The sequence below is a fragment of the Equus przewalskii genome, chromosome 2, assembly GCF_037783145.1.
Source record: "Equus przewalskii isolate Varuska chromosome 2, EquPr2, whole genome shotgun sequence".
NCBI classification, from domain to species: Eukaryota; Metazoa; Chordata; class Mammalia; order Perissodactyla; family Equidae; genus Equus; species Equus przewalskii.
Window position 1 is genome coordinate 29,466,291 of NC_091832.1, and position 27,996 is coordinate 29,494,286.

General features: G+C 58.3%; 1 protein-coding gene and 1 long non-coding RNA gene across 9 annotated transcripts; one reads left to right on the forward strand and one right to left on the reverse strand.

Moving 5' to 3' along the window:
* Nucleotides 1-175: 175 nt before the first annotated feature.
* Nucleotides 176-17,323, reverse strand: SELENON (selenoprotein N). 8 transcript variants are annotated; one of them, XR_011537540.1, is made up of 12 exons: nucleotides 16,163-16,386; nucleotides 15,360-15,477; nucleotides 12,115-12,248; nucleotides 9,190-9,402; nucleotides 8,845-8,969; nucleotides 8,136-8,273; nucleotides 6,420-6,501; nucleotides 5,831-6,019; nucleotides 5,320-5,425; nucleotides 4,142-4,254; nucleotides 3,916-4,073; nucleotides 176-2,517 (listed from the first exon to the last, which is right to left on the reverse strand). XR_011537540.1 is itself a non-coding variant. In XM_070610670.1 (12 exons), the coding sequence occupies exons 2-12, from the start codon at nucleotides 15,406-15,408 to the stop codon at nucleotides 2,347-2,349; spliced, it is 1,422 nt and encodes a 473-aa protein (XP_070466771.1). In that variant the 5' UTR covers nucleotides 15,409-15,477; nucleotides 17,069-17,323; the 3' UTR covers nucleotides 176-2,346. The 8 variants fall into 8 exon arrangements, 7 of the variants coding, with proteins under 7 accessions (XP_070466771.1, XP_070466772.1, XP_070466766.1 ...); XM_070610670.1 differs by lacking the exon at nucleotides 16,163-16,386 and adding an exon at nucleotides 17,069-17,323 and having other exon boundaries at nucleotides 3,949-4,050; XM_070610671.1 differs by lacking the exon at nucleotides 16,163-16,386 and adding an exon at nucleotides 17,069-17,223 and having other exon boundaries at nucleotides 3,949-4,050; nucleotides 12,115-12,306.
* Nucleotides 17,324-19,424: 2,101 nt separating this feature from the next.
* LOC139081969 (uncharacterized) lies at nucleotides 19,425-27,996 on the forward strand. Its single transcript, XR_011537541.1, has 4 exons — nucleotides 19,425-19,548; nucleotides 26,995-27,111; nucleotides 27,529-27,696; nucleotides 27,855-27,996. It is a non-coding gene; the product is annotated as an uncharacterized lncRNA (long non-coding RNA).

The window sequence follows — 27,996 nt, forward strand, 5'->3', positions numbered from 1 at the left end:
GTATCACAAAATTATTTTAAGCAAGGCATTCAAGCCCTCTGGTGACAGAGTAGTAGTCCCTATATGCATTCCAGCCATGCTCCCTTGCCCATCTGCCAAGCCAATCCCACCAAGGAGTCAGACCAAGGACCGAACTGAACAACATCCCACTCAAGGAAAGGCACTTAGAACCACCTTTGTCTCTCCAATTTTATTATAGGACATGTTGGGGACATGGGAGGGAAGTGGCAGAGGGGTAACAGAGGGAAGCTGAGTGCCCTCCCCGACCTTGACCTTTGAGGCACAGTGGGGTACAGGCAAAGGTACCAGATGAGGATGCAGAAAACAAGAAATCAGTGCCTTCCGTGGAACAAGACTCGCTCCACGTGGAGCCAGCCCTTCAGGACCAGCAGGAGGGGAAGAGCCTGCCGGGTGGGGAGGCTGAGTCTCTGCTGACACTGGGGGGCTGCCGCCCACGCCTGGAAGCACGGAGATGGGCTCAGCTGCCCTCCCTCCCTCTAGGGCATGGAAGCACTGCCTCCCAGAAGGGCACAAAGAACTTGGCTGAGCTTGCTGGCCCATGCCTTATTCAGTCTGGAGATGGGAAGGGAAGGAGACATTTTGGTTCAAAAGGCTTCCTTTTTCACCTCAGTGAAAACAAGCAGGGGAGAGAGATGGCGGTGCAGTGCAAAACACACACTCCGAGATGGAGACGCAGGCTGAATCTCAACTCCACCACTGAGTGACCTTGGTTAAGTCACTTCACTTCCCTGAGACTCAGTTTCTTCATCTGCAAAATGGGAACAATTAATATCCTCCTCACAGATTTGTTGTGAGGACTAAATGAGAAAACACATGTACTCTTAACAAAGTGCCTCCCGAGAGGGAAGGCTCTGAGGATACTCCGATGGCAGGCAGGAGCTCGGCAGACGGGAGCCTGGAGTGTCTGAGGAAGCGTCTGCCTGGCTTCCTCTTCCCTCTTCCTGTGGGGCAGGGGAGCCGGCTCAGCTCCACGGCCTTCATGAAAGCCCAGGGGCCTCTCATGGGCCCGAGCAGAGGACAAGGGTAGAGTTGGGGGTACGCCAACTCTCTGAGAACCTGTTTTTAAAAAAGCTGGAAGAGGAGAAGGAAGAGAGGACTATTTCTTCCCATAGGTGCAACTGCGGAGACATCAAGCTGGACCCATCCAGGATTTCAGATCCAGCCATCATGGGGCAGCCGCGAGGAAGCCATTGTCCCTCCTTTCTCCTCAGCGCTGGGGTTACAAAAATACCTACAAACTGTGAGGAAGTTCACATAAAAACACTTTTCTGCATGTATAAAAAAGAGACTGGCCATGGTCAGTGGCTCAGGACATGGACCAAGGCCCTAAGAATGGCCAAGGAGGATCAACAGCCACCCACTGGCGGACAAGCTGGTCTGAGCTGCCCTGGCAGCGGAGGCGGCGCCGGCCCCAGGGAGGCTGTGTTCTTTGGCTGGGCTGCACTTCTGTGGAGCTGGGTCTGAGGGGCAGGAGGTGTTGGGGGCACTGGTTCCAGCAGTCCTACTGTGACCCTGTGCTGGGGGAGGTGGGGCGTGCCCTTGGCCCTGGACTTCAGGGACCCCTCAGGGGACTCCCTTGCTAAGGGCAGAAGCCAGCTTCACAGTAAACTTTCCCAGACAGCTGGCCTCCAGCAAGTCCCGACACAGGTTCTGGGGTCCTATGATTAGCAGGATTGAGTGGTCTGGGACAAAGTAGCCTTTCCCCTTCTGAAGGAGGGTTCTGTCCAGAGCCTCTAGAAGGATGTTTCCAACTGAGACCAACCCCACTGGGGACATCAGGCATGGGAGGGCAGCCAGGGCTATGGCCAGGAAGAAGGCTCCAGACAAACCGGAGTGCTTGCCTGGTGCCCTCTCCCCGCCCAGGCCAGGGCTTCTTGATGTTTCTTTTGGGAGGGAGGTGAAAGTAAAGAGAGAGGAGTGGCCCTGTCTTCCTGGCACCCACTGCTCCCTATTCTTCACCCCACAAGGGCCTGGACTATGTGCCTGAGTGGTTGAGGTCTAGGGAAGTGACCCCAGGCCCTGTTTTGGGGGTCCTAAGAAGCTTCTGGAGCCAGGTGGGTAGTAAAGAGCTGATGGTGGCAGCCAGAGCTAGAGGTTCATCCACTTGGTCAGCCCAAGGAAGGACCCCTTGTTTACCCCACATCACTGAACGCAAAGCCAGGATGGCCACCCTTAGTTGACCTCAGACCCCACAGGCAGCCTGGGGGGCAGGAGGGAATGTCTGAAGTTTGAAATGTGCGAGAACCCCTGGCCCCGGGCCAGAGGGGCCTGTCCATCAGTGCTGCGGGCCTTTCTTTTCAGCTCCCCACTCCAGCCTGGCTTCCACTAGGGCTGGAGGAGGGGCAGGCCGCGCCGAAGGCCCTCCTTCAGGAACTGCATGTAGGTGGCTGTGGACGGGTCTTCAAAGGTGGACGAGAAGCTGAAGACGTTGCTCTCAATGTCCTCGGGCTTCATGGAGGTGATGTCCAAGAAGTAGTTGGCGTTGATGTGGTGGACCTGGGAGAAGGGCTGGGTGAGGAGAGCAGGGGCCCGTCCAGGCCCAGCACCCCCTCTGCTCCCCGTCTCTCAGGAGAAGCAGCCCCGTGCAGGCCTGTCCTGGCTCGGAGCGGGTGGCAGACAGGCAGGGCTGCTCCCCTCTCCTGCCTCTGCTCACAGGGGGCCCTCTGATGACACAGCTCTTCCATATGGCATCCATGAGGCGAAAACCGAATGGCTTTCAGCATCACCTTTCCCTCACCCCCACCCCCAGCATGACCCTCTTGTCCTCAGTTCCCGTGACCCCTGAACTCCACACTCCCTTCTGTCAAAATGCCCACGCACTCGATGGGCCTGCTTCCCTGTCTGCCTCTCGCTCCAGCTAGGGAGCTCCTTAGGGGCAGGTGCCCGGTCAACAAACGAGCTAACAAACAAATCAACAAGCAAGCGGAAGACCACGGCCAGGCACAGTGCCCCGCAGAGTTCTGGCTGCCAGCTCCGTGAGCCTGGGTCTGCCCGGCCGGGCTCCACCACGGTGGGCGCCAGCGCACGAGCGCGAGCTGGCTGCCACTCCCCAGGCCCTGCCTCCCCTACACCCCGGGGCCCAGTCCCGTCACGCTGAGTCCAGGACAGTGGAAGCCTCCGGTGGCGCCCTCTTCTCACCGCCCAGGCCTCATGGGTGTCCTGAGGGACAACTCTTCCCGGCCACTTCCAGCTCTTGCTCCTGCACTGCGCCCTGCTGAGCGCCCGGGAAGCTGACCACCCTCCTACAGCCCCACCCTCACCATCCTTTGGGACTTACAGGATAACGAGCAGCCTCGCTCAGCAGAGCAGGAGACTCTGAGGCTCCCAGGCAGGCCTGGCTGCAAAACCAGCTGCCCCTCTAAATCGGCAACTTGTGCCACATCTCGGGACCTTTCTGAGGCTCAGTTTCCTTGTTTGTAAAATGGGTATTCATGATATCTATCTCCCAAAGCTGACGTGAGAAGCCAATAAGAGGACGTGTGTGCGTGCTTATAAGAGGTAGTGTCTCGAGGCTTGGCCCGGCCTGGCCTCCCCTGGTCCTCTATGCCTGTCACAAGGCCTGGCCCTCCCTCCTCCTTCCATCCTAGGGCTGGCCATAATGGCCCAAGGTGAGCCTTCCTTTCCAGCCCATGTTCCTGTCCACTCTGCTGCTAGACTGTGCTCATTGCTACCTGGTCCCCAAAGTGCTACTGAGGTCCCTCTTCTCACGGGAGCGTCCTGACACCCGTACAGGGCAGGCAGCGTGGGCACCATAATTCCTGTTTTATAGATGGGACAACTAGGGCTCGGACTGGCTAAGAGACCAGCAGGAAGTAGTGGAGCGAGACTCAAAGCCTGAGGAGGTGTGCAAGCCTGAGCCCCCTGCCGGCCGCCTCCTCTGGCCCAGGGCCTGACGTGGGGCTCGGCACGGTGGCGGGGGTTGCCTACCACAGTGCCGTTGGGCAGGCAGATCATCATCTCCACGGGGAAGCTGTACTTCTCCAGGTGCAGGTCAGCCAGCTTCTTGTGGGACGGGTTGTCCTGGTTGTTCTTTGGGGACAGGTGGGCACACTCTGAGGTCTCATCTGCAGCACTCTCCCAGGGCCTCCCGTGGAGCCACTCCCACCCACCTACCACTCACCTGCAGGTCCTCCAGCTCCTTCACCAGGGACCATGTGCTGATGAAGCTCTCGTTGAGGAGGGCGAGGATGGGCGAACTTTCCAGGACGGTCTCCCGGAGAGTCCGCCCTGAACCTGTCAGGGAGAGGCAGGGCCAGAAGAGTGAGGCCCCCCGACAGGTCCTGCTGTGTTTTCTATCAGCATAAACCTCATGGACTGCAGAATGGTCTGAGCACCCAGGTGAAATAAGCTATGCAAAGAGCCTGCCACAGAGTAGGTGCTGAATAAATGGTAGCTGCAATTAATACCAGTAACATACTAGCATCTTGGGCTAAGATTTGGGGTGGGGGTGTACCTGGCCCAGGGACTTATAACAGAGACAACGTCATAAATCCACTAAACTCTGTGCCCCAGGGCCTTTGGACAGACTGTTCTTCTACCTAAAACATTCTTTCTCCTGTCACTTGACAAACTCCTACTCATCCTTCAGAGTCTCAGCTTAAATGTCACTCTCTCCAGGAAACCTTCCCTGACCCCCCCCCAGTTACACATTCTCATGCCACTCTGGACCTTGCTTTGTGTAACACTCAGCATGCTTGCACTTATTCACTCAATGTCTGCCTTCTGCACACACTGTGTGCTCCCCGAGGACAGAGACTGCTTCTGACTCCCTTACTGAGAGACTCCCAGGACCTAGCCTACAGCTTGGCACAGAAGGTGCCCAGGATGTTTGCTGACTGACTGCACGAGGGCAAGGGTCTTTGTAGCCAGTGTCAGACACCCAAAGAACTTTGCACTCAGAAGGTCTTTGGAGTGTTTTCTGAGTAAGTGAATGCATGCCCAGCCTCTGGCACTATTTTTCCTCAGACTTGTGTGTAACACTTTACAGAACACAGGCATTTTCACAACTCTAGGCAGTATGTTACCCTGTCGAGAAAACTGAGGCTCAGGGAGGAAAAGTCACTTGGCCAAGGTCCCCAAGCTGAAAACAGCTGAGCTGGACTCTTTGCATTGTGTCCAGCAGCTTCCTCTGAGCTCAGCTCGTCAACCCCCAAGCCCTCACCCCACACCCCTGCCCTGTGTAGCCCTGAGTCCCGCAGGCTCCAACAGGACAGTCCTGTTGGTCTCAGAGCCTCCTGCACCCCACAAGGTGTGAAGTGTCCCCCCATTCTCCCCTTGGACTGGTGGGGTCTCCCTCACCTCAGCAGGACTGGTCGTCCAGGGCCCCCCACAGCAGGATCGAGTGCACCAGCTTGTTCTTGGCCTTGGCTTGGTCAAAGGCCTCGGTGAACGGCAGGTAAGTGACCTGGGGTCACACGGAGACAGAGAGAAGCTACTGTGTGCAGCCAGGGTTCCGTGTAGGGTGTTCAGTATATAATACGTGTGTGTGTATGTAGCATATGTGTGTCTGTAAACATGTATATATAGGTGTGTACAGTGTTTCTGTGTGTGTGTGTGTGTGTGTGTGTGTGTAGGTGCTTGCAGGGTGTGTGTGTCAGTGTGTGAAGGGGTGCTGCTAAACCAGGGGAGGCCTCCTCCAAGTTCAGATGGCAAAGGGGAGGCTCCCCCTTCCCCTGGCTGGGTCCCACAGGGAGCCAGCCTCAGCAGCAAGCCATGCACTGAGCCCAGTGCCCTGTGCCCAGCTGCTGCCCCCACAGGCCCGCCCCAGCCCTTCGGAGCCTGACCCTGGCCCATGCCTGCGCCGCCTCACCTTCTTGAAGGGGTACATGGCCACCTCCAGGCGCCGGGCAGCCTCCTCCCAGCTCAGCTCCTGCTGCCACTTGATCTCCTCAAACACAAACTGGAGGGGCTCCCCCGAGGGCAGGCGGCTGTCGATCAGGTTGCCATCCTCATCCAGGATCACAGAGGGCACTGAGGGGCCCAGGGCCTCCAGCTCCATCTGGGCCAGAGGTCGGCAAGAGAGGATATCAGTGAGGGGTGTCTGAGAAACGGGCAAGAATCCTCAGGGGGCCCTCAAAGACACCCCCCTCGTTGCAGAGCTGGGAAGACTGAGGCCTAGGGACAGGCAGGGCCTGGTCAAGGTTATGCAGTGAATCCAGGACAGAGCTGGTGTCCAGCCAGGGCTCTGTCCACCACGTGAGTCGTCTCAGGGCCCACGGCAGATGCTGGGCTCTGTGTGGAACAGGGGGCTTCTCAGAATCCTGCTTTGGGGGCAGTTGGCCTCAGCCTGCCAGGAGCCCTGTCCTTCACCCTGGATGCCCTGAGGCTCCCAGCCAGCTAGGCCCTCCCTGCAGCTGAGCCCTGCTTCCTACCTGGGCAGGGACGACCTGTGTGCCCACCTGGGGTATGTAGCCGATGTCCACCTCCATGTTGCTGCTCTCACTGGCCCCGTACAGCCACTCCATGTCCACATTCAGAGACCTGGGGGCAGCGAGAGGGCGGCCAGGGCAGAGCCCCACCACTGTCAAGGCCCATTAACCACTCTGTCAGACTTTACCTCGCTGAGAGCGCACAGCTGACCCCATTTTACAGACGAGGACACTGAGGCTTGGCAAGGTGAACCCAAGGTCTTAGAGCCCTGGGGTCCTGACTGCAGAGCCTGGCCCGTTCCTCTTCCTCAGGCACTGTGGCCGCACCACCCTCCCCGGCCCAGCCCTTTACAGTTTAGAGGGCTTTCACACCCATGTCCCGTGTACTGCCCACGACCCACGACTCTGAGGCCGAGGTCATTAGCGTCCCCCGCCCAGGACAGGAGTGGCGCAGGGAAGGCCAGCACTGGCCGCCCTGCGCTGGCCTCCTCTGCTCCCTCTCCAGCGGGAACTCTGGCCCTATCAGGTGCCATCTGCAGATCTGCCACACGGGGGCGCCCCAGGACTGGCAATCAGGCCCCTTGGGAGGGGTGAGGCCGCGTGGGGCGAGCTGCCTTCAGCAGCCCAGTGGCCTGGTCCTTGGACACATGCCCAGGAGCAGCTGGTTCTGCAGCTGGCTATTTGGGCCTCTCCTGTTCCATCCAGTCCAGGACCCCCACCTCCAACCCTGGGCTGGAGGCAGATGTCCCCTGGGCCTGGAGCACAGGTGCTTGCTTGGGGAGGGGAGGGAGTAGAGCTCATCCTTCCTCCTCATTTCCCTGTGGCCGGGATGCTCCCTCCCTCCAGGGAGTGAGAGGAAGGCACTGCTGCTCCTGGGGGCAACTTTCTCTTCCCTGGCTATCCCAACCATCCCCTCACTGCTGAGCAGGAGTCAGCCTCCAATCTAGCAGATGAGGAAACTGAGGCCCAGAGAGGGCCATGGCCTTGCCCACAGCCACACAGTCCACTGGTTCCACGGCCAAGACTTAACTATGGGCCACCCAGCTCCTAGCCCAGGTCTTGTTCCTGTGCAAAGTCACTCAGGCCCACTAAGTGGCCACCAGCTGTCAGGGAGGAATCTGGAAAGACTTGAGGCCAGGGCCTCTGGGTCCCCCGCTCCCATGACAAGGCTGACCCTGAGCGGGTCAGGCAGGCAGGGAGCTGGCATGGATCAATCCCAAGAGCTCCCCCTCCCAACTTGTTCTTGGAACGTAGGTGATGGGGACCTGCCCTCAGGCCTCTGCCCGTGCTGTTCCTTCTGTCTGGAAAAGCCTCCTCACCCCCCAGGCCTCCACTTAGATGACCCTATCTCTGGCAAGACTGGATGGACCCCGACCAGCCAGGTCCCTGCCCCCTGCTGGCCCTCCCCTAGGTGCCATGAGCAGGCTGTGGTTACTGTTGGAGGTCTGTGTGTGGGCCTGTCGGGGGTCCGTCAGCAGTATGCAGGCAGGGAGGCTCCGCTTCAGGGCCTACTGGCTGCTGCACTGGGTCCCAGGCAGAGTGGGGGGCAAGGACCACACAATGCCTGAGACATGCTTCTCAGATGATGGAATGACCCCCCTCAGCCCACCTTGGGCTGCCTCCTCCTGGATCCGCTCCAGGCTTTCCTGGTTCTGGGGAGCAAAGGGGGGATAGAGACTGAGGGGGCCTCTGGGCCCCTGCATGTGAACTCCTGGAGCTGGGGGCGGGGACAGCCAGGGCTCCCACCTGTGGTTGGGCACGAAGAGCCGGAAGTCACGGACGTGGGTGGCATCTTTGGAGAGGATGATGTGGCCGGTGAACTGGCCAGGAGAGAACCAGAAGGGGAAATCGGGTGGCTCGCTGAGCTGGAACTCGGCATGGATCCTGTGGGGAAGAGCCCGCTGGGAAGAGCCCCTGCTGAGCAGGAGCTTGCCCTCCCACTTCTGCCCCAAAGCTGGGAACCCTGGGCCGGAACCTTGTGTGGGGCAGAGGGCTGGGCAGGGGAGGAAGGAGAGCGTGCGGGGCAGGGAGAAGGCCCGAGGCCCTCCAAGCGCTGCCCGTCCTTCAGGCCCCAGTCCGTGCGCTCCTTCCCCAGAGGCCCTGCCTGACTCTCCCCTGAGGTCTCAGCCTGAGCTCACGCGGCTGTGTGACCTGGTGTCAAAGCTCTTATGCACCCCCTTCTGTGTGGATGACAGTCACGGCCACCAGCCCGTGCCAAGCACACTCCACGCCTTTTCTCTTCCTCCTGGGAGGGAGTCACCGCCACCCTGATCCACAGATGAGGACACCGAGGCTCAGAGAGCCAAAGCTGCTTGCCCGAGACCACAGGGTGGTGAGTGGTGGAGCTGGGGGCCCCAAGTCCAGCCCTGCCCTCCCAGGGCCGTGCCTTCTGTGCTGCCCTGGAATCCCAGGCCCGGAGCGGGGCACGCAGGATGGGGCTGCGAGGACCACTCACCGGAACATCACGGTGTAGTAGAAATCACTGATGGCGGTCAGGCAGGCCACAGCCCCCTGAGGGGCAAAGCGGGTCTTCACGAAGGGCCGCGGGTGGAACATGCTCAGGAGCCGGTGGATGATGACCTGGGGGAGGGCAGTGGGACCCCAGGCTGGCCTGCTGGGCCCTGCTCCCCTGGGTGAGGGTCAGCTCTGAACCTGCAGGCCCAGGGACCCAGGGAGGGGGTGGGTCCAGAGGGAGGTGGAACAGGTGGGGCAGGCCTGGCGCTGGGGGTCCAGTTCAGGTGGGGAGGGGCCATGCCTGGGCTGGGGCTCAGGGCCCCGGGGCTGCCATGGCTGCCCTCACCTCCTTGCCCTTGGGCGGTGGCGGGTAGAAGCGGTTGTTGGACAAATAGCCGGTGAAGACGCTCAGCTCACTGGGGATGATCCACCAGGGCTCGCCCAGCTCCACGTGGCCCCGAGGCGGGAGGAAGGGCTGGAAGTGGCGGGCGGCAAACACCGCACTTGGCGAGGCTGCGGTTGTCCAGTTGCGGAGGCCAGACAGGGCCAGGCGGGAGACCTGAGGCAGGGAAGGCCGAAGCGTGAGGCACTGGGAACCGTGATTTTGGGGTCCCCTGTGTCGTGCGTGGGTGGAGGTCTCCCTCGAGCCCTGGGCCAGCCCACAAGCCAAAGGAACAGAGGCACCAGGGGAGGCTCCTGCCCTGGTGACCCCGCAGGCCTGGCACTGTTCTGCCAGAGCCGAGGCTCATCTCACCCTCCCCAACCCCCGGCCCAAGAAACAACGTCCCTGCGGCCAACTCAGGCCCAGCCCAGGCCAGAGCAGGCCTCACACAGTCCCGCCTCAGTGCTCTGCACAGCCAGCATAGCAACCGGGTGCCACAGCCCTGCCCTGGGCTTCCTCGCCCCCTCCACCCGCCTTGCTTTCCGCTCCCCAACACCCCCACCAAGTCTCCTCCTGGTGCTAATGTCCCACTGATGAGTCAAAGTTTGGCTCTGGAGCTAAGTCAGAGGAGGGAGACCATAGCCACCTTTTGGGTGAAATCTCCAGGGTCAAGAGCAGGATGAGACCAGAGAGAAGGGGAGGGAAGGCGCCCCCCACAGAGAGCGCCCTGCCTAAGCACAGCCTGCGCCACACTGACTGCGCGCCCCGGCCCACGGCCTGCCCTAAGCTGTTTCCTCAGTAATGCCCCTCACTTCTGTCTGATGAGCTGACGGGCCTGTCTGCACGTCTGCCTGGGGCACAGAGGTGGGACCCTGAGCTAGCAGCTCCCTGGCATGCTCCACCTTCAGCAGCTGTCCCCTGCCCTTCTGGGCCGCAGGCAGCAGTCCTGTCCACTGAGGCATCAGCCACAGGAGGGTGAGTGCCTGGCAGCCCCGGGGAGCTCAGCCCCCAGGGAGCTGCCCCAGTCTTTGATAGCAGTAGGTTCCCCCCCTTCCCCACCTCCACGTGGGGCCCCAGGCTCAGTGGGGAGGGGGGTGGCAGGAGAGAGGCGCCAGCTCCCACCAGGAGGGATTTAACAGGCCGGCTCTCAAAGCAGGGCTGGCTATGAGGGCCGGGTGGAGCCCCTGCTGCTGGGGCCTGCTCACAGGCTGGGGAGCTGCCTGCTGCGGGGACCTGCACTCTGTGGGGCTCGGCTAGGGAGGCCAGGGCGGGGGGTGCTGCTCCTGACCCATCTCCCCTCTCAGGGAGGGTGTGCCCCCAGCACCTGCCCCACATTGTTCTCGCTGCTCTGCAGGGCACTCATCTGCTCCAACAGCTTCAACCACCACACCAGGCCCATTGCTGCCAAACCCATCTCCATCCAGATCTTTCTGTGGAAGGTCAAACTTGTGTTTTGAACCACTTACTGGACTCTCCTCCTGCACAGCCCCCAGGCACCTCAACTTCAACAGTTCAAGCTGGCCTCATGCCTTCTCCACCAGACCCACTACCTTTCTCTCATCCCCATTGGAGCAAACGGCCCACCAGGCACCTGGTCACCAGCCAGAAGCCTGGGTCACCCCAACTCCTCTGCCACTGCTTTCCATTGCAGCCACGTCCTGCCTTTCTTCCTTTCCCGCATCCTCCAGGCTGTCCTTCATCCCCGTCACCACTGACCCCCACCACCTGCCTCCCTCCTGGGAACTGGTCTTTTGCCTCCCATTTCTCCCCAGCTGCCAGCTTGGAAACAGGCTGAGGAGGGAACTCTCCTATTTCAACATCTGTGACGGTAATTTGCTGCTGCAGAATGAAGGCCGAAGTCAGGCAACAGAAGCCCTTTGCGTTCAGACAACTTCCCTGCCAGCCCCACTGACCGAGACGCCCTGGACATGTGTCCCACGTGCCCTGGGTTCAGCCACATCAGCTCCCTGCCCTCGGTTGACCGGCCTGGCCCTTTCTGCCTCAGGCCTTTGTTTATATGAAGTGACAGTTCAACTGAGACATAAGAGCTGAGTAGGTGTGGGCTGGGCAGGGAGAAAACGTCATTCCTAGCCGAGGGAGCAGCATCTGAGAAAGCTCACAGTTGGAAGACAGCCTGGATGTCTGAAGAGGCTGGAATAGAGAAAGCGGAGAGGAGAGGATGGGAGAGGCAGGCCAGGCCTGGGATGCCTGGGTCCCAGGATGGGCTGGAGGCCTCGTCCACAGGGCCTCGGGTGGGGGTGGGGCTCGTCAGCACAGCATTTGTCAGGTGCCCTCCCCACTCCATGTCCCCTGCCAGGGGCCCAATCTCAGATGGTCCAGTTCATTGGAGTTCAACAGAGCAGCTGTCAGGTGCCAGGCATCGTGCTGGGGGCCTGGGGATGCACAGATGTGGGGGACACAGGCCTTGCCCTCAAGATACCCACAGCCTGGGGGGAGAAGACTGACTTGCTGAAAGTGGCGACTGTAGGAACGGCAGCTGCATCAACACATCTCTGGTGCACTTGCTGTTCCCTCCAGCAGGACCCGTCCTGGTCCTGCCGCTGCCCTCACCTGCCCAGGCCTTCCTCCCCTACAATCTTCGTCAGCCGGCACTCCCTCCAGGAAGCCAGCCCAGATCCCCCGCCCAGTCTGGAGGCTCAGGCCTCTCTCTGCTGCTTCCCGTCCCAGACTGTGGGCCTGGACAGCCGGGGCAGCACCGCCCCCACTTCTGCACCCCCGAGGCCCGCACGGAGGACAGCTGACACAGGGAGGGGGGACGGAAAGGAGGAAACTGGAACTGAGCACAGACCCCTTCTTAGGAGGCGAGTGCACACACATGATCCTCCCATGTGCAGACCTGTGTGTGGGGGACCCCCGCCCCCAACTCACCCCCAGGAAGCCATCTTTGCTCTTGGTCATGGACTCCGGGAGCAGAGGCTGGAATCGGGCTTCTATGGTGAGCGTCTCCTCACTGGGGTCAGGCGGCAGCTCCTCCTCCTCGTAGCTGGCCGCAGGAGTTGACCCTGTGAGACAGGGATTGCTGGAGAGGGCCCTGCCCTCAGGCATCCACACTGGCCATGACTAAGGGAGTAAGGTTTGGAGCCAGGGGTAACAGTTAACAACCACCAAAGTAACAACCAATGTGTATCCCATTTTAGTTTCACAGCAGCCCTGTGAGGTAGATAATAACATTATCACCAACTTCATTTTACAAATGAGAAAGTGAAGGCTCAGAGGGGTGAATTCACTTTCCCAAGGTCACACAGCTAAGTAATGGGAGTCAGGATTCAAAGCCAGGCCTGTCTTACTCTAAACCCATGATCAACCTTCTTCTGGGGGAGTTAAGATCTCAGAGCTCCAGTCTCTTCACAGGCTTAGGAACCAGATGATCTGGGTTCAAATCCTAGCCCCACCTTTTGCCAGCTGTGTGATGGTTGGCCAGTGGCTTGTTATGAGGATTAACTGAGCTAATCTGTGTCATGTTAGCACCAGGCCTGGTACAGAGCAAACCCATAATAAACTTTAGCTGTATTACTACTACAGAGGTTTCAGGGTCGGGGGTCCATGGAGCTGGGGCTCAAACCTAATTCTTCTGACTCCAACCTGTGCTCTTTTCAGCAGGCCAGGCTGGCCGCAGAAAGGCCATTCTCACTGTTCCCTTCCCTTTGTTCTCCACATGGAGTCCGAGATGCACTCGGTGCTGGGCCCACCAAAGGCAGCATCTGCGCGGGGATCTGCCAGGCCCGGCAGCTGGGATCCCCAGCAGCAAGGAGAGAAGCTACTTTCCGGGGCTTGGAGAGAACGCACTGGGCCGGGCATCGTGGGCCCAGCTCCAGCCTGAGGTCAGCTCTGTTTCCCGGACCGTTTGGGGCAAACCCCTCAGCCTCTCTGGTTTTCCTCCACGAGAAATGAAGACCATGCTGGCATGAACGTCCCCGTCATGGGGGTCTTGTGGAGAAACAAACGCTGCTCCGAGAGGCACTGGGTCAGGGACTCAGAGCAATGGATGAAAGCAGGAAACAGAACCAGGCGATCTTTTGTGTCACAGAAAGAGCCCTGGCTCTGGAGTGCGGAGGCCTGCTTCTCCCTGGTTCTCTGGGTGGCCTTGTGTCCCCATCATTATAAGGAGGGGCTGGCCTGGCAGTGGCTGACCTTGATTTCTCAGATCTCTTCCTGCTCAGAGATCTGCCGAGTCTAATCTTTCAAGTGTGGAGGGAATCATGAAGCTTGAAGGGAGAAATGAAGCCTATTTCAAAAGGGGTGACTAACAGAAGTGGGGCCCACGACACCAGTAACGGAGTAAAGCAGGGCGGAGTCTTGTCAGGTCCACCCTCCCAGGGCAGGCTGGTGGTACAGAGACCACATGTGGCACTGGCTGACAGCCTGACTGACGCAAGGGGTGCATTCGAAGCAGTTTTCAACCAGCAACCATCAGAATCACCCAGGACTCTCCCCAGAATCTCCTACTGAGTCGGAATCGTAAGGGGCTAGAGTCAGGAAACTCTCCTTCCAGCGAGCCCTCCCAGCGGCTCTGGCTGAAAGCCCTGTTCTAAAGAATCACTGTGATTCTGCGTCTGTAGTCAACGCAGTGAGGCCCTCACGGTCTGGAAGCCTCTCAGAACGGAACAGGGCTGTGCAGGGTTATTAGTCTGCCTGGCATGTTCAATTATTTTACTGCTAGTCACAGATAGTTATTCATAATAATGCTCAGCATTTTATGGCCCTTTGATTTTTTCATAAAAAGTTTTATTTCTTGCCTTATAACATTTGCTCGTTATAGACAATTTTCAAAAGTTTTAAGGTATGAAGCAGAAAATTAAACACACTCATAAGTGCCAACTAGAGAGACTGTTTGCCTCTATGTCCTGCTTAGATCTGGTGTTTCTGGTTTTGCCTGGTCCAGTTCTGCACTCACGGTGGCCTTGGAGGTCGTGGAGGGAGGGGTTATTTTCCCCTGATGGAGAAAAGGGTTTATGTGAAAAAATTAAAAGCAGCTCCAAGCCCAGCAAGCTTGGCCAATGCGTCATTATGAGGGAATTCTCGCTCTCCAGCCATAAAAAAGGACAAGGAGGCGGCTTCGTGGATGCTCGGAGAAGCCTGTGCAGAGGTCAAAGCAAGCCCACATGGGGCTGACCTGTTTACCGGCCATCTGCTTTCACCACAGAACTGACTGCCCCTGAGAGACGCTGACACATGTCTGTGCCAGCAAATTAGTATTTGTTATCTGACTCTCCTCTGACAGGGACCACAGGTCACTGGGCGAGCAAGTGGCCGACCTCCCTAACCCATCCCAGGACACAGGAAGCCCATCACAGAACGTTGGTGCTTACTCACCCGAGAGCAGCTAGCATCTCTTCTCACCTTTTCCATCAACTGACCTACTTACACCAGGCACTTTGGGTGACAAATAGGTGCCCAAAATCGTAGTTCAAGAAACGTCACAAGAAATGAACGCAGAGGTTGCGGTAGTGGTGAGAGAAGCATTTTGTAACCCATTAGTTGTTTCAGCCCCCCATCTTTACAAAAAAAAAAATCACTGATTACAACTAGGCAAAAAAGGATCGCAAGAACGAGCCAGGACGCTGACAGCAGCTGAGCGAGTTTACACTCCGTGAGGACAGTCACGGCTCCCATCGACTGAACATCTACTGCACATCCGTCACTCTGCAGACTTTCTCTCTAATTCTCAACCCTGTGAGCTGGCCCAGGGCAGCCCCGGTTCAAATCCTGGCTCTGCACCTCCCTAGCCTGGGCACGTGGTGAGCCCCCTGTGCCTGTCTCCCAAACGATAACCATGAGCAGCATGACAGGGTCCATCTCACAGGCGCTGTGAGGATTAAAGAGACAACTTACACGAAGCGCTTAAAGTGAGGTCTGGCCCAGAGGAAGTGGCCAGGGAACATTAACTGGGGTTACTCACTCGTGAGGAGAACAGGCTGGGGGGTGGGAATGCGCGCTGAAGCCGCTCACCCAAACCACCAGCTAGAAAGTGTCAGAGCTGCGGGCAGGACCCCAGGGCTGCCAGGACCCACAGTCTTCCTCAACTCCAGAGGCCCTCCTGCTTAGAGCAGACGCAGAGCAAGGAGCGCAGTGCCTGGGCTCCCTCCTCCCCAGTCCCCAGCCTCTCCTGGTACCTGTCAGCTTCTCCGCGATGGGCTTGAACTCCTCTGGACTGATGTACATATCCCGGTCAGTGTCCAAGGAGGAAAAGAGAAAGAGGCCTTCTGTCCCCAGGGCCTTCAGTGCTGACTCCTGCTTGGGAGGAAGGGGCGGGGCTGAGCACCCGCTGGACACCCCACTGTTATCCCAAACGGGGGTGGGGGTGGGGGCGGGGGCGGGGGGAAAGGGACGGGGACGGGACAGCTCCCACCACCATCGTCCTGAGTTCTCTCAACACCTCCCAGTCTATCTGTCCAAATGTCACCTCCACACCGCCCCAGAGCCCCAGTCCCCTTCCCTGGTTCCTGCTTCACTCCTGGCCTTCACCCACTGTCCACTCTCTAAGCTCCCCCACCCTAAGTCTGTCCCCCACAGGCCCTCCTATCTGGCCCCAGCTCCATTTCTTCTTTCTCCCATTCTCCTCCCCTGTCCCCCTCCCCACTGTCCCAGCGCTCCCCAGCCCCACTTCCAGATTCTCCGGTCCCAGCTTCACGGCGGACCTTGTCTGCTGTCCACTGTCCCAGTCGCCCCTCTAGACTGTCCCCCTCCAGTATGTCCCAGCCCCTGCCTCACTGACCCGTCCTTTCACTTCCCCCCATTGGTCCTTCCAAGTCTGCCCGACCCCCGGAACCCCCGTTCCCTCCAGCTTCCAAGCCGCCCTCCCGGGCGCACCGTCCCCCTCCAGCCACGAGCGGACCTTCCCTTCCCGAGCGCGTCCCCCCGCCCCGCACCCCGGTCCAGTCCCCGCGTGTCCCGGGCCCGCGCCGCCCCCCCGGACCTGCCGTGCGGCCGCCTGGGCCTCGGCGAGGCGGGCGTAGGCCCGGGCGGCGGCGGCGGCCGCGGCGGCGGCGAGCAGGGCTCCAAGCAGCGCCAGGGCGCGAGCGCGGCGGCGCGGGGGCGCGGGCGGCGCGGCGGGGCCGGGGCCGGGGCCGGGGCCGGGGCGGGGAGGCCCGCGCTCGCCCGGCCGGGCCCGGCCCATGGCGGCGGTTCGGCGGTGGCTCCGGGGCGGCCGGGGACGCGGGGCGTCGGGCGGCGGGCGGCGGGGCGGGCTCTGGGCGGGGCGGGGGGCGGGCCGGAGGGCCCCGGGGGGCGGGCTCGGGGCGGGGCGGAGGGCTCGGGGCGGCCTGCGGAGAGCGGGGGGCGGGCCGGAGGTCCCCGGGGGGCGGGCTCTGGACAGGCCGGGGCGGGTGGGGAGGGCCGGGGGAGGGCCGGCCGCCTGCGCAGGGGGTCCACGCCCGCGGGGTCGGGCGCAGTGTCCGGCGCGCGGCGACGTGGTGGGCAGAGCTGAGCCGGCCCGTGAAGGGAGCCCGGGCCGCCTGCCTCCCTGGCCCCGGCCCCGGCACTCCTGCCAGCTCGGCGCCGGCTTCCTGCACTTCAGCTTCCCCCAAACGCAGCTGAGCCTCCGCGCCCCCTCCCGCCCGGCCGAGCCGGGGAGCACTTCCAGGCCGAGACGCGCCCGAAGAAGGGGCTGCGGCGGAGGGGGCGGGGGAGCCGCACACCCTGAGCTCTGCTGGGGAGGAGGCCCAGTGGGCCACCAGGCCTCGTGTCCACCTCGGTTGGCAGCTGTGAGGAGGCCAGAGGAGGGCACTGCTGGTCCCCCAGCAGCCGATGGGCACCCCACCCTCCACCCTTATCCCACCTGCTTTCGAAAATGTCTTCAGTCATCTAGAAAAAGAAAAATTACAGAGAAAGTCCGACTCCTGTTGTCTTCCTCATCCAGCTGGAAGGCCACCTCCGCAGATTCGTCAGGGAGGGGGCACGACCTGTTCAAGGCCACACACGGGTGGCGCAGCCCTGATGCCTTCACCTCCCTCGGCCAAAATGTCCTCTCCTGTAAGTGGGAGTGAGGAGGCCCTCCCTGCGGGCTGTGGCGGGGGGCAGCTCGGGCTGGCGCAGACAGGGGGGCTGTGGCTTACTGGCCGCCCTCTTCTCTGGACCTGGCACAGCCACAGGAGTGATGTCCAGAGAACAGCCGTTGGCATGCTTGGGGGAGGACCTGGATTTGAGGAAATACCTTCCCGTCTGTCGAGCCCTCAGGACCCTTAGTTTCACTGCGGCTCTCTCTGTCCTATCGAGACCCCAGGAGCCGGGGGATGGCTCCGTCCACACTTTCCCAGGAGAGGGCAGCAGCTCCCAAGCCTCTGGACAAGAACTCTGAGCTCTGAGACGCAGCAACACCCGCCCAGGACGTCACTGCCACCCCTGTGCTTGTGCCCCTTTCAGGATATTGGGGGGTTCTGAGCACCTACTATGTGCTGGGCTTGGTGTTGGGTGCTTCTCGTGATCCATTTTGTTCTCAAGCCACCCAGTGAAGTGAGGATTGTTTGCCTTGTTTTTAAATGAAGGAGTCTGAGCTCTGGCACGCAGATCTCCGTGAGTCCAAATCTCGTGGGCGCTGCCTCCCAGTGGGTGACGGACCAGCCGACCAAGTCGGGGCGGGGGCTTGCCTCTACCACCACTTCTGTCCCTCATGGGTGACCAGCCATGACAACGCCATGTGGCTGGGACCCTGTCTTCCCAGCACCCACGCCAGACCTGCATGTGGTGGGCACCCCAGTGTCTTTTGGATGAATGACTCCCAGAGACCAAGAGCCATGGGCCTTGGACCCATCCCTGGCCCAGCGCTCTGGCCCCACCTCCTCAGAGACCCACTGAGGGCCCGACATCTGGTGTTGGCTTCCGAAGGCTTCCAACTGTGCCACTTCCAACTCATTACCGCTAATGTTTGGGGACACCCTGCATACGACAGATGCTATTAGAAACCCAGATTCCGTTCTATCAGGAAGCAATGCTAAGAGAGCACAGAGCAGGTTAGGGAGGGGAAGATTGATGAGCCAAGGCCCCTGGAAGATGAATGAGGGACGTTCTCCTTGCCAGATTATTTTTATTTATTACACTTGCTTTTTGTTAAAGACACAGACACCCCGATCTCTGCAGCCCAGCGCTGGAGGGATGGGCGTGTCTCTCAAAGCTCAGAAGGGTGTGGGGGGCCGGGTTGGGGCGGGGGTCCGGTGGGTTTACAAGGCGTGACTCAGGTCAGCAAGCCTCTGGAAAGAGGATCAATCTCGGGACCCAGCTGTGGGGAGACGTCAGCTCCATGCCTTGGCAGTGGAGCAGGGCTGGGTGTCCACCTGGTGGGCGCCCTTCCCAATGGGGCTTGCCCCTAAACCAAGGAGTTGGGCAGGGCCGAGCCTTGAGAGATTGGCCAGCGCGGCAGTTCTGGCCTGGGGTAGCCCTGCAGGAGCTCCTTGGCACCTTGTTTCTGGCCCTGAGAGGGCAAGGGTGGTATTTGGGAGCAGTAGCAAATGTACCGAGAGGCGTGATGGCTGCGTCCTTGAGGAGCCCGCCGTTAGCAGGGACGTCATTCATTCACCCATTCAGCAGATGGTTCTGGACGGTCTCCTATGCTCTGTTCTGGGCGCTGGCGATCCATCAAAGAAGAAAACGGAGTCTCTGCCTTCTAGACAAGTCAGTGGACACCGTGACCCCAGAGGGAAGTGCTGTGAGAGAGGGATGTGCACAGAGGAGTGTCCCCCTGACCGTCAGGAGGCGTCAGAAGAGGCTTCTCAGAGGGCAAGTCCAGCGGGGCCTGAGCTCAGGAGGTTACCAGTCAGAGCGCGGGGAGGAGCATTCCGGGGCATGGGCCCGGCCGTGGCACTGTGAGGACATCGTCCAGTGGATTTGAGCTGAGGGACTGCGGGGGCAGGGGAAGGGAGAGGAGGCAGGAAAGACAGGCTGGGCCCCGCCCACTTGTGAAAAGCTTGGACTTCATCCTGGAGACAAAGGAGTCAAGTCGCAGAGTCGTCAGAAGAGAGGGACTTTCCGCCCTGAGGCCCGGTTCAGACTGCCCAGGGAGGGTCCCTCCCTCCCACTCTGTCCCTGCCTCTGCCCTGAGGCGGGGGGCTCTGGCTCCACATCCCAGGCGTTGGTGCAGATGCTGCCACTCCATCCACCCTCTGGAAGAGGAGGCAGGGCCTGGCCCGGCTGCAGCCACGTTGGCAGGGTCACTGCCCCAGTCCCTGGCCTGTCGCTCTGGCTCACCCCCACCCGCTCACTGCCCGTCCTCTAGCCTCCTCCTCTTCTGCTTCCCGGTTCCCTGGGTGAACTCTTCCGGGTCAGGCTTCTCTCCGCAGGCCTCTGCTGCTCCCCAGGGAGGAAGACCAGGTTAGTGTTTTCCTCTCCAGCTCCACCCAGATCATAAGGCGGAGGCAGGGAAAGGGGGCTGAGAGCCATTTGGCTGTGCCTTTTTGTGTTTCTCCTCTATCGTTTGGGACCCTAGAGAGGCAGAGGGGTTATTTACTCCCAAACCAACCCCTAACATCTTGGCAGCCAATAATAGGAGCAGCATTTGGGAGCAAAATGTCACTGGGGACAACTGAGGCTTCTGGTGCCACTGCAGGAGTGGCTTTACATGCCTGGATCCATAGGCCTCTCAACAAACTAAGTTCCTACTATGTACTGGGAACTATTCCAGGCCCAATGACACAGCAGGGAAGAAGACAGACAAGGTGCTTCCTCTCTGGAGCTCAATATTCTAGTAGGAGGAGAGGGGTGATAAACACACAAAGCAGACAATTTCGGGTAATGCTAAGCATGAAGGGGTAACACAAGGTGGTACAGAGTGACTCAGGCAGGGAGTAGCAACTTCAGTAGGAGGTAACGTTTACACGGCAAGCTGAATGGAAAGAATAAGCCAGTTATGTGAAGAATTGAGGAAAGGGCATCCTAGGCAGTGGGAAGAAGAAACAGCAAGTACAAAGGTCCTGGGGTGGAAACAAGCTTGATATGTTCAAGAAACATGGAGAAGGCAGAGTAAGCTGTGCGGAGAGGAACAGCAGAAAATGTTGGTGACAGAGGCTGGGGCCATGTCATCAAGAATCTTGCAGGCCATGGCAACAAATTTCATTTAGATATGATGGGAAACTGTCATAGGGTTTTAAGCAGGGGAGTGATATGTGACTTGTTTTTGAAAAGACCTTTCCAAATTGCCACTGATGAATGGGTAAAGAAAATGTGGTCTATCCATACAATGGCCATTATTTGGCAATAGAAAGGAACGGAACGCTGATACACGCTACAGCATGAACAGACCTCACAAACATCCCACTGAGTGAAAGAAGCCAGATGCCAAGACCACACGTGCGAGTCCACGTCCATGAAATATCCAGGATAGGCCAGTCTGCAGAGCCCACGTAGAGTCCTGGTTGCCTGGAACTGGAGTGGGGCAGGAGAGGAGAGAGGATGCAGAGTGTCTACTCATGGGCACAAGGCTTCTTTGTGGGGTATAAAATGTTCTAAAATTAGATTATGGTGATTATGGTGACCACTCTGTGAATATACTGAAAAAACATGAATTGTAAGCTTTAAATGGGGGAACCTTATGGCATATAAATAATATCCCAATGAAGCTGGGTTTTTTGTTTTTTTTTTTAAGATTTTTTTTTTTTTTCCTTTTTCTCCCCAACGCCCCCTGGTACATAGTTGTATATTCTTCGTTGTGGGTCCTTCTAGTTGTGGTATGTGGGACGCTGCCTCAGCGTGGTTTGGTGAGCAGTGCCATGTCCGCGCCCAGGATTCGAACCAACGAAACACTGGGCCGCCTGCAGCGGAGTGCGCGAACTTAACCACTCGGCCACGGGGCCAGCCCCTGAAGCTGGGTTTTTTTAAAGGCCTTTCTCGTTTCTGGATAGAGAGTGGACTGAGGGGGGCCAGCGTGGAAGGAGGAGACAGGAGGCTGGTTCAGTCTCAGGCCCAAAGACATCAGGGGCCTGGGGTCAGGCAGCCTGTCGAGCTGGAGAGAGGTCGGAGGACGTCGCGAATGTTCAGAGGCCTCACTTGCTGACGGGTTAGAAGAGCACAGTGAGAGGAAAACAAGCGTCAGTCTGGGGCTTGAGCTGGAGTAGACGGTGGTGTCTTTCCCGAGATGAGGGAGCTGGAGGGGCCCAGGCTGGGGGGAAGCCTCGGTGGGACCTGCCGTGTTAGGATGCCCCTGAGCCGCCCACTTGGAGCTGCGCGAAGGTGCGAAGGAGTCCAGAGCTGTGAGCTATAGGAACGGTGGTGCATGGGCTGTGAACCCAGGAGTCGTCAGCCTATAAATGACATTTAAATCCACAGGATTCAAGGAGATCATTGAAGGAGAGAAAAGCCTTTGGCCTGCGTGGCCGCAGCGGCTGATATGTGACCACAGATGTGGCTGTGCCTTGGAGCGCTGAGCGGCTTTGGCTGGATTCACAGGCACAGGGCTGGGACTGTGATTAGCCAGGAAGTAGATTAATTGCCGGGGTCACGATGGGCTTTGGCTAGGCTCTCATGCTGTCCAGGCGGGGAGGGAGATTTGTTTCCTGGGGTCAGGAAAGGCCCCGCCCACATGCACAGCTTTATTCTCAACATCACGGCCCAGAGACCCTGGGTTATCGAGCCTGGCCGCCGCGAGCACCGCCTGGCACCCAAGGATTCTGAGGCACAGGCGGGGCTGAGAATCCCTGGGCTGCAGCCGGCTCTAGCTGAGTTTCCCATGTGGGGTTTTCAGAGTGCTGAGCATTGAATGCCAAATCCAGAAGAATTTGTCCTTTTTGTAAAACCACCCTCCCGCTCGTCCTGTTTGTTGCTCATTCAGCACTGGAGGCTGAGACTTTCAAATGCCAAGACAGCCAAATCCCACACAAGCTGCAAAAAATGAGTTTCACACTTGGGGCCTTCAGATGGTTAGCGGCAGGCACAGGAAGATGGTGCTGGTTAAGAGCCCTAAGCTCTGCTCCTCGTCTCTGTTCTGAACTGTGACCAGGGCCAAGGAGAGAACAGGGGTTGGGCGGTCAGCCTCCCGGTTGGCCCAGGACCGAGGGCTCCAAGGCTATGGGACACTCGGTACCAAGCGGCAAAGTCCTGGGCGAGCTGGGGGGAGCTGGCCCCCCTCACAAGGGAGGGACACGTCTCAGAGTGGCCCTCGGATGCTTCATGGTATATTTCAGGGGTTTTGACCACAAACGGGTAGAAAAGGGCTTTATGATGACCAGACTAAAAAGCCTAAGGACCCTTATTCTAGAGAAGGTAAGTTGTTACGGGTCGACTTGTATAAACTGAGACAGAGAAAACTCAGTGGAATGTTTATAATCTGAAGACGAAGAAGGGAATTAACAAGTTCTGTGCCTGAAACTCGTCCACAGCAGAGGAGGTGGGCATGGGGCCCGCCCTGGGGTGCCAGATATTGACGGAAGCAGTGGGAGGGAGCTCTCCGGGGGCCGGGAATGTCCTCCGTCTTGATGGGGGTGCGCAGTTATGCGGGCGTGGACCGGGTCACATCCCTTGAGCTGTACATTGAAAATCAGCATCCTGACATATGTTACTGTGTCTGCATTACACCTCAGTCAATATTTTTTTTTTAAAGTTTCATTTAAAAACTCGAGGAGAGGCAGGACTAATTGAAGACCTTGGAGCCAAGAAAAATCAAACTAAAAGGAAAGAAGACATGCTGGTTGAGCCAGAGGAAGGGAGGGATTTCCTTAAGAGAAAAGTTGAGTGTGTGGAGACAAAGACAAGAGGGAAGAGGAGGCTGAAGCGAGGCGGGGTCAGGGGTGGGGCTGTTTCAGTTGTTCACAGGAGGATTTAGCAGAGAGAGAGGCAAGATCTCAGGGGGCAGGCCTGATGTTTTGCCCAGGGAGCTGGGGTCACGGCCCCACCGAGAGAGCCCTAGCGTCACAGTGGGTGGCAGCAGTCAGGCCGGCCCCTGTGGCCATCAGTGAGCTTGGGACAGGGAGGGTATCAAGGCCACGTGGAGATAGGTGAGGAGCCAAATGCCGGAAGGAAAAGCCCCAGAAATTCGCGCAGTCACAACCCTACGGGAAGTGCAGGGAAGATGAAGTAGCTGAAGTGGGGTATCGGGACAGGAAGGGGGGATGAGGGGGCGGCACAGGGACACAGGTGGATCCAGGCCTGTGAGGGACACGCACGGAAGGCCATCTTCTGGTTGGAATTATCGGTGGGGGAGGGGGAAGGTGGACAGAATATTAAGTGTGAGACTCCGAGCTCACTGACGTGGTACCTGCCACAACTGCAGAAGGTTCCAAAGAGAAGGAGAAGGCAGCCCTGGACCTCCCAGACAGCTTTGGTTCCATGTGTGCCAGGGAAGGACAAGGGCCATCCTAGGAAGCATCTTCCACTTTTTAAAAGTGCAGCCGGGCCTGCTTGAAACAAGTGGGGAAAACGGAGGGGAGTGGAAGCTGCAGGAACGAAGGTCAAAAGAAAGGCTCAGGGGTCCTGGAAGGGCCCAGAAGCCGAGGGGAGAGCACTGGGTTCTCTCTCTCTCCTGGGGCACCTGAGATGGGTTTTCCCGTGAGACACATGTAAAGGGAAAAAAGAGTTCCTAGGCCTCTCTGCTCGGAAGTCAGAGGCACCGTCAGGAACGTAAAGGAGGTCAGCTCCTGCCCTGCTTTAACCTCTTCCTAGCTTCTCGCTGTTCTCAGATTAAAATCAAACACCGCCCTGGCCCTCGAGGCCTGTCTGTCCCGCCTCCTCCAGCCCACAGCACGCTCTCTGCTCTCTGCTGCCTTCCCGTTCCTGGGACGCGGATACTTCCGACCTCTGAGCCTTGACACTTACTGTTCCCTCTGCCTGGAATGCTCTAACCACGGACCGCCACAAATGTCAGCTCCCGGGGGTGTCCTTGATCTCCCCATCTCTAGTGTCCTCCCCCACTCCCTCACTCTCATATATCCCCTGGCTGTGGCCTCCCAAGCACTTATGTCTGTCTGCACTCACCTTACTGATGGGTTTGCATTTCTGTCCCTGCCTCCTGCCTTGTCATTAGCCTGGAAGCCCCAGGGGACAGAAACCTTGTCTGTCCTGTTCACAGCTGCAGTTTTAGCCCCTTGCCCATTGCCTGGCTGAGAGAGGGTTAAGGGCTACTTGTTGAATTCCGAAGCCTGGAGGGTTCCGGAACAGCAGCCTGGGCAGCAGCAATGAGCCCCTTAACCTGACCTCAAGAACTTGCTGGATGGAGCATTGCAGAGAGAAAGCAGCAGACAGCCTGGTAAGGAATGGGCCTGTTACAAACCTGTGGTCCCCTGCTCATAGGAGGGGTGCAGGCTGTGACCCCAGACAGAGCTCACACTCCTGTCAGCACCAGAGTGCTGGGAACGAGGTGCAAAAGGGCCAGACATTAAAAATATGTGGCGTTGGTGGCTGGAGGAGAAGGCGGCCCATGTGGTCCTAAGGCCTGGGACTGCCACAGCTGAAATTCTCTGAATTGCGCAAGAAGACGGAGGTATCTTTGATGCCCCTGCCCTTGAGAGGAGGCCGGGCAAATTAGGGGCTTTTCCTTCAAGTTAGCGGAAACGGCCTCTGGATGCGGCGCCACCTGGCTCCTGCGAGGGCTGGGGCCCGCATCTTTGCCTTTCCCTCGGTTTCTCTCTGTCAGTGCTCTGGTCCCTGCAAGATGAGGGCATCATGGCTCTGGATTATCCGGGCTCTGGGAGCATCATTTTGCTGGGATAACTGCCAGAGGGAGTGCAGTTTGCTGTTATATTCTAACCTCTGGCCGGTGTGGGATTCGTCCTGCTGAGTCTGACTCCAGAGACGCAGGATGCTCTGGACACTCGGGGGCAGGTTAACTCAGCATCAGAGGAGGCGACAGGGCCACACCCAGCGAGATAGGAGATGGCCCAGGAGGCACCTGGGGCTGCAGGAACCCCAACATCCGAGCACCCTGAGCAGAAGAAAAATTGGAGAAAAAGGAAAGAGTTTGGATGTCAGTTTCTTTGGATTTCATTCTTTATGAGGAAGGAGATTTCCTTGTGAATTGTAATTTTTTTTTTTTTTTTTGAGGAGAGGATTAAGTGATTGGAGGGTTCCAATATTGTTTGAAGGCGGGGCAGTTTTCCTCTTACTGAGTTTATTGCAGAAACTCTGATGAGCCACAGTCGAGGCTGGAGCAACATGAGACAGGAGATAGACCTGTCTCGTCCTGTAGGTCGAGACTGGTAGGTCTCGTCCTGGCGAGCGGGGGTCTTGGAGATCACGTGCACCAGGGCCACACTTTCCTGAGTCAGGGTCCCGGGGGGCTTGTTGGAAACACAGATTGCTGGGCTCCCCTCAGAACTGCTGATTCAGGAGGTCTGGCTGGGGCCTCAAATGTGCATTTCCAACAAGCTCCTGGGTGCTGCTGGTGCCGGGACCGGGTTCTGCAGTCTGAGACCCACTGATCCAGTGATTGCCAGGCCTGGACCATCCTGTGGGCCACCGCAGAACCTCCCGCCCCAGCCTCAGGGGGGCGAGCGTCTCCTGAGGGTCAGGGCAGCTGTGCTGGGTGTACGCTCCCTCTCTCCCAGGGGACAGCCACACCCCTACTGACTGCAAGATCAGCCAATTAGTCCAAAGGCTTGGGGGAGGGAAGCTGAGGTGTGCACGCACGTGTGCGTGTGAGTGTGTATGTGTGTGTGAAACCTTTTCCTCTACTCTGCATATTCTCATCTCAGCCCCTGGATCGGTGACGTCCCCACTTGGAGAGTGATAAATGGGTCTGGCCTGTCTCCCTGCTCTGTGCAGGGGGTGAGGGGTGAGGTCATCAAACTGGTGAACTGGGCGAGCCTGACACTCCTGTCACTTTAGCCAGGGGAGTGGTCACTGCACTGACAGGGCCACTGGACCCACAATCTGTACTCCATCTCTCTGGGACCTTCCTATCTCTTAGTGGAAAGAGCTCCCTTCCCCTCACACACACTTTCTGGAATTTCCAGTCAGCCCACGGACCAGGACAGCCCCCAGAAACCCTGCAATAAAACTGATCATCAGTTCCGCACCTGGTTTCTTGTGTCTGTTCTCAACCAGTTGGACCTTGTGGGAGGCGGGTGGGTGACTAATCCCTAAACCTCCAGCACAAACATTTCTTGCTGTCTACAGTGTGTTGGGGAGACAATGGTTGGGACAAGGTCCCTGTCACCCAGGAGCTCCCAGGCTAGCAGGGAGGGGCTCATGCAAACCTGGGTCTGCCACAAGTATGGCCGGAGCCCAGGAAATGGAGTTTTTATGCCTGTGTCAGGGGTGTGGCAGGGAGAGGTCAGGTAGGCTTCCTGGAGGAGGTGACATTGAGGGCAGCCTTGAAGAAGGAAGAGGAGTTTAGTAGGCATACCTGGGGGGCAGAGACAGTCCAGGAAAGAGGCACAGGTGTGGAAAGACAAGGAAGTGTGTGAGAACACGGGCAGTTCTGGCTCAGTTTCTAAAGGAAGGAATCTCTGGGCTAATTGCATGTTTTCCTGGTTGGGTGTTACCATTCTCTAAAGCACTGAAGGCTTCTGGGAGAAAGATCTCAGTTATCGATCTTTTCACTTAGATAGGGGGTCGGGGGGGCACCTAATTTGTTGTCCCAGTTGGGACCCTTTTGAGAGCAGAGCGGGCATTATTAATTAGTGTGCTGGAACAGCAGGTCATGCTGAAACCGTCCCGAGCCAATGCTGTCAGCAGTCACCCTACACTTAGAGTCATTTGCATGAGAAGGGGGGTGATGGAGGTTGTGGGGAACGGTGGGGAGACCACCATGGCCTCCTGGAGCTGCCCGGAGGCCGGGAACAGCGGCTGGACCCAGCAGGCCACTCTGGGCCTCGGTTTCCTCCTCTGCAGGTGGTTGCCGGCCTCGCCTCCCTTCCCAGTTGTCGGGAGGAGCCATGGAGAACACCATGAAGACGAAGGGCGAACTGGACCTCACGTGCCCCGGACGCCTCTCGGCTGGACTCCTGGGTGAGCTCGCAGCGTCTTCCTTCCGCCCCGACCCCTGCCTGCGCACCCCCTAAGCCAGGCTGGCCCCTGGAAGCCCTGGGACAGCCAACAAATCTTCATCTCCATTTCCCAATTTCCGGAGATTCAGGGCTTATGGCAAAATGCTCACTCAATGCGAAAAGCAGAAAACATTTAGATTTATTGCTTTGAGAGTTTGGTCTGTCTCCTGGGCCTGGTTGATGCAGTCTCCTCCAAGTTTCAGAGCATTTGGTTTAAAAAGAAGAATTTTTGACAGCAGTGTTTTGCCTCACGTTTACGCAAGGTTTTATAGTTTACAAAGAGCATTCACATAATAACAATAACCATCATCACTGTAAGTGATGAGTTCCTGCCCTGGGGAGCTCAATTAACCCTTGAAATCACCCTTCCTGTCCACAGATGGAGAAGCAGGCAAGCAGAGGCTCAGAGAGGTTAAGGGGCTTGCCCAAGGTCACACAGCCCAGGGAAAGGGCAGAGTGGAGCTGCACCCAGTTCCATCCATTTCAGTCTCCTCTCCTGCCATTCTGCCTTTCTCATCTTCAGCCTGACCCGATCTGCAGACAAACAGTGAGTGAGAACAAAAGAAAACAAGTTAAAAACCAGAGGCTTTTGCAGAAAACTGTTGGAGGCTGGAGTGAGTGTAAAAATAACCAGGTGTGTTCAAGGGAAACCTCGAGTCTCCAAACAATATGTTTTGTGCTAAGATGATTTTCGTAATGATGCAGGTTGCGGAGGGTCCGGCGGGGCCGGGCTCAGGGAGCGGAGGGCTGACGTTCTGAGCTCGAAGGCCGCACCGTCCAAAACGGCCGCCAGGAACCACACACGGCTCTTTAAGTTTAATTAAAATGAAATAAAATTAAAAATTTA